The sequence below is a fragment of the Vollenhovia emeryi genome, unplaced genomic scaffold (genome assembly GCF_000949405.1).
Source record: "Vollenhovia emeryi isolate VEMERY1.0 unplaced genomic scaffold, V.emery_V1.0 DF939967.1, whole genome shotgun sequence".
Classification (NCBI taxonomy): Eukaryota; Metazoa; Arthropoda; class Insecta; order Hymenoptera; family Formicidae; genus Vollenhovia; species Vollenhovia emeryi.
Genome location: NW_011966399.1, coordinates 5,936 through 11,590, shown reverse-complemented (window position 1 = coordinate 11,590; position 5,655 = coordinate 5,936). Strand labels below are relative to the sequence as shown.

Genomic DNA, 5,655 nt, shown 5'->3' with positions numbered 1-5,655 from the left:
GGTAGAGGAGGACAAGAAAATAGAGGAGGATAGGAAGGTAGAGGAGGGGACGAAGGGTAAAGAGAAGGGAAAGGTAGGAAGACCGACGCATGCGGAAATATTGAAAAGAGAGAGGGCGAACAGCGTTCCGTTATTAGAATTATTTAAAAAAAAGGGGGAAAAAGAAGCAGACAGGAGGAGGAAGAGGAACAGGATAATATTTTTAGAAGGAGTAGGAAAACGGGTAGATCGCCAATAAGAAAGGAGATAGAGGGAGATAAGAGAGAGGGGGAGACAAGAGAGGGATGGGAAGAGATAAGAGAAGAGATCAGGAAATGGAATGAGGAGAAAAAAGAGATGAAAAAATGGATGGAGGAAAGGATGAATGGGTGGAAGAAGGAGAAGGCGGAGCTAGAGAAAAGGATTAGGAATATGGAAGAGGAGATAAAAGAATATAGGAAGAAGGAGAAAGAGGAGATAAAGGAGGATAAAGGGAAGGGAGAGAAGAGAGAGGAAGTAGGAGGGGAAAAGAAAGATAGGAGATGGGAAGAGATAGGAAAAAGGGTGAAGAAGATGGAAATAGATGGAGAGAAAAAGGAAAGAGAAGAAAGAAAAAGAAACGTTATAATAAAAGGGATAAAGGCGAAGAAAGAAGGGTGGGAAGGATTAAGGGAGGAGGTAGAAGAGATAGTGAAGGAAACAGGAGCGAAAGTAAGAATAGAAGAAGTAAAGAGAGTAGGGAGGAGAAATGAAGAAGGTAAAGAAATTGTAATGGTCAGGTTCGCAAGCGTAGGAGAGAAAATTGAGGTGATGAAAGGAAAGAAGAATTTAAGAGAAAGAAACGAATGGATAAGAGACGATTTGACGGAAAAGGAAAGGAGAGTGGAGTGGAACATTAGGAGAGAAGCGGAAGGGAAAAGAAGGGAGGGACTAAGGGTAAGGGTGGGATATATGAAAATGTGGGTAGAGGGGAAACTATGGAGGTGGGACGAGGAAAAGGACGAGTTGATAAAGGGACAGGAGATAGGAAATAGAAAAGAAAGAGAGGAGAAAGAGTTTTTCTAGAAAGGAGCAGGAGAGGGGGAGAAGAAGGGGAAGGAAAAGAAGAGGAGCAGAGAAGTGTTAGGAGAAAAAAAAAGAAAAAGAAAGGAGAAATAAAGAGAAAAGAGGAATACAAGATAGGCTTCTGGAACGTAGCAGGATTAATGAATAAAGATAAGGACTTCTGGGAGGGAATAAGAAAATGGGATATAATTTACATGAGTGAGACATGGGTGCAGAAGAAAGGGTGGGAGAAGGTGAAAAGGTGGTTACCAAAAGGATATAGATGGGAGATACAAGAGGCAGGGAAAAAGAATAAAAAAGGAAGAGCGATAGGAGGGATAGTAATGGGAAGAAGGGAGGAAATAGAGATAGAAGGGGAAGTAGAGGAGGATGAGGAAGAAGGAATGATGAGCATGAAGGTAAAAATAGGAAAAGAGTGGTGGAGGATAATAGGAGTGTATGTGAATAAGGACTTAGATAGGAAAATAGAGAAGTTAAGAAAATGGATGGAGAACAGGGAAGGACGGGGACTGGAGGAGGAGGAGAGGAAGGGGATGAGGAAAGGGAGAGACGAAGAAAATCGAGAGATGAGAAGAGTAATGGGGAGGGAAGGAGGTTATGTAGATTTTTAGAAGAAATGGGATGGTCAATAATGAATGGAAATACAGAGGGGGATGAGGAGGGAGAGTGGACATATACAGGTGGAAGAGGCGGAACGGTAATAGATTACGTGGTGGGGGATAGAGAAACAAGAAGAAGCGTGAAAAGGTTGGTGGTAGAGGAGAACACAGAGTCGGATCACCAACCTTTGACGGTATGGGTGGAGGGAGAGAGGAGGGAGAGGGGGAGAAAAGGATGGAAGAAGAAAAGGAGGGGGAGAGGGATATGGACAGAGGAAGGGAGGAAATTTATTTCTTATTGTGGAAGGAGAGAAGGCGAGGGAGGGATGGTGGGAGAGGAGTGGGAGAGGCTGAAAGGAAGGGTGAAGGAGGCGATAGAGAAGGTGGAAAGGGAAATGGGCGGAGTAAGAAAGAAAGGATGGTGGGGGATGAGGAGTGTAAAGAATTAAAAGAAAAAGTGAAGGAGGAGTTTAGAAAATGGAAAAGGAAGGGGGGAGAGGGGGAAGAATATAAGTTAAGAAAGAAAGAATATAAGACATTATGTGAAGAAAAGAAAAGGAAGGAAAGGGAGGAATGGGAAAGGGAAATAGAAGGTGTAAGAACGGAAAGGCAGGTATGGAAGGTGGTAAGAAGAGAAAGGGGGGGGGGAGAAAAGGAGTAGAGCAGGGGATAAGAATAGAGGAGTGGGAAGGATACTTTAAGGAAATGCTAAGGGGAGTGGAATGGAAGGTGAGAGAGGAGGGAGAAAGAAACAATGGAGGAATAGGGGAAGAAGAAGAAATAAGTAGAGAGGAGATAGAAGAGGTGATAAGAGGTCTGAAAGATGGGAAGGCGGCAGGAGGGGACGGAATCGCAAATGAAGTATGGAAGTATGGGGGACAGGAGGTGAAGAGTTGGTTATGGGAAATATGTAATAAGGTGTGGAGGGGAGTGGGATGGCCGGAAGAATGGAGTGAGGGGGTAGTAGTTCCAGTATAGAAGAAAGGAAAAGGGAAAAAAGTAGAGGAATATAGAGGGATAACATTAACACAGACGGCGTACAAAATATACGCAACGGTGCTAACAAAGGGAATGAGGAAGGAGGTGGAGGAGAAAGGGACGCTACCTCCGAGTCAGGCAGGTTTTAGAGAGGGAAGAGGCACAGTAGATCAGATATATGGGTTGAACTACATAATAAATAAAAAGATAGCGGAAAAAAATGGGAAGATGGTGGTACTATTCTTAGATTTAAAGGCGGCTTTTGACTCGGTAGATAAAGGGAAATTGAGAGAATGCTTAAGGAAAAGAGGAGTAAGGGAAGGACTGGTAGAGAGATGTGAAGAGATATTAAGGGAAACAAGGTGTAGGGTAAAGGTGGAGGACAAAGAGGGGAAAATATTTTGGACAGGGAGAGGTGTAAGGCAGGGGTGTCCATTGAGCCCATGCCTATTCACAATGTTGTTGGCGGACTTGGATGAGGAATTGGAAAGGGAGGGGTGGGGAGGGATTAAAGTAGGAGGAAGAAAGATATGGTCGATGGCATATGCGGATGATATAGCGGTGATAGCGGAAAATGAAGAAGGGATGAAAGGAATGATAAAGGGGTTAGAGAAGTATATGGAGGAAAAAGGACTGGAGGTTAACATTGGGAAAACGAAGGTGATGAGATGCAGGAAAGGAGGAGGGAGGTGGAAAAAGGTTAAATAGAGGTGGAAGGGAAATGAGATAGAAGAAGTGAGAAAGTTCACGTATTTAGGATATGTAGTGATGGCTAATGGAAAGAGTAAAGAACACATAAGAGAGAAGGTAAGAAAAGGGGCGGTAGTAATGAGAGAAGTATGGGGAATAGGGAAAAGGAGATATGGAGGGGATTGGGCGAGAAGATTATGGCTTTTTGACAGATTAGTATGGACGGTGATGAGCTACGGGGTGGAAATTTGGGGGTGGAGGGAAAGGGAAGAGATAGAGAGGATGCATGAAAGATATTTAAGATGGATAATGGGGGTAGGATGGAATACACCAGGATATATGACAAGAGAAGAGTTAATGAGAGAAAAAATGAGAGGAAGGGCGGAATGAGAGCATGGGGTTATGAAAGGAGGATAGGGGAAGGACGAGGAGGGGAGATAGCAAGGTGGTGCTGGGAAGAAGTGAGAGAGAGAGCGAAGAAGGGTAAGGTGATAGGGGAGTGGGAAAAAGAAAGAGAGGAGTTTTATGTAGAAAAGGGATGGGAAATAAAGGAGATAGAAAGGTTAAGGGAAGAGGGGGAGATGAGGGGCAAGGAAATAGTGAGGAGGGAGAAGAGAGAGCAGGAGGAAGAAAGATGGAGGAGGATAAGGGAGACGAAGGGAAACATATGGTACAAATGGATAAAAGGAAAGGGGTTACCAGGATACTTAAAAAAGGGATGAAGAGAAGAAAGATGGCAGAGGATGGCAAGATTAGGAGGATTTAGATTAGGAGAAGAAATGAAGGGAAATAGGTATTGGGAGAATGAGGAAAGAAGGTTATGTAGGGTATGTGGGCGGAGTGAGAAGACGTGGAAACATATTCTGGAGGAATGCACAGATTGGGGGAGGGAGAGAAATTGAAGGGAAATAGTAGAGGAAATATTAGAGGGAGAAGGAGGGGGAGAAGAATGGATGAAGAGAATAGAGGAATGGAGGGGGAGGGGATGAGGATAGACGAGGAAGAGAGTGTGAGAAGAGACGAGAATGGAGAATGCGGCGGAAACGGAGGTCCAAGAGGGATGAATGGAAGAGTGAATGAGGAGGAGTGAGGAGTCTCTCTCTCTCTCGCGAGCGTGCGAAAAAAAAGCGAGCGAAGCGAAAGAAAGATTTTGTAAGCGGAGCGGAGGTCCGCATGTACCCCGCAAGGGAAATAAATTCATACTACTACTACTCATTGAATCTGAAGTGAGTATTACGCAACATAATAAACTTCAATTGTATTTTAATTATAAAAGTTTCTTTAATTACAGAAATTGTTATTACCAAGCATTTCAAATATACAAATATTTAAAAATTAATTTCATATGCAGTATAGAATAGAATATTTTTTAAAAATAACATATAATAATTATATATATGTGTATATATATTTATTTATACAAGTGAGTTACATAAAATAAAAAAAACATGAAAAGTATAATTTATTAATATTAATTTATTGCAATAAATAATCAAAAGGAATTACATAAAAACTTTCCATACAAAATTTATATAGGTTAATATACATATAACGTGGAGAGGGGGTAAAGATGGCGAGGTGAAAAGAGGTTGACGAAGGAAGGTGGTGAGAGAAGTGTCGGAAGTGAGGTGTAAAGGTGGAGTATGAGGAAGGAGGAGGAAGTGAGAGTGAGAGGAACGAGAGAGGAACCAGAGGACATGGAGGCGAGAAGAATAGGCGGAAGGCGGAGGAGAAAACGAAGCGGAAAAGGGAAGCGGCAATGAGTCGGCGATTCCGGACTAAGGAAGAAGGAGGAAGAGAGGGGGGTAGGAGAGAGATAGCAGCAGGGAGAAAGAAGAGGATTGGTGGAGAGAAGTGAGAGATCGAGAGCGGACGCGAGAGATCGACTGTGGAGAGAGAAAGGAGATTGGCTGGAAAGTTCGAGAGATCGATTCGGCAGGACCCATACAGCACAAAAGCTGCAACAGCATTGCTGCAACGCTGCAAGATTGCATATGCAAATGCAATGGTGCAACAATATTTGAAACACAATATTGCGTAATATTACATCTGCAATATTGCAGTTACATTGCAAATACAATATTGTGCAATATCACTTTTATAATGTTGCAACTGTATTACAAAAACATTAACTTGCAATTATACAGTAAAAATATTTTTTACGGCCCGTACATACAACGTTAATCGGGTTTTCTGAGTTCACAAGACGTTACAAACGTCATATATATGTATATGGCTCAACGCAGCATTTTGTAGCGTCTTGTTATAATTTTATGTGTAAAAAAATTCCCCCTCGGCTTATCGGTAATGGCTCTTGCCCACTGGACGCGGTAACGTTACCGCG

At 42.7% G+C, this 5,655-nt stretch overlaps 1 protein-coding gene across 1 annotated transcript; it reads left to right on the top strand.

Annotated features, from left to right (window-relative positions):
* The first annotated feature begins 336 nt into the window (after window positions 1-336).
* On the top strand, window positions 337-1,044 carry LOC105556510 (uncharacterized protein PF11_0207-like). The gene has a single exon (XM_012003609.1). The coding sequence runs from the start codon at window positions 337-339 to the stop codon at window positions 1,042-1,044; it is 708 nt and encodes a 235-aa protein (XP_011858999.1).
* The last annotated feature ends 4,611 nt before the right edge of the window (window positions 1,045-5,655 follow it).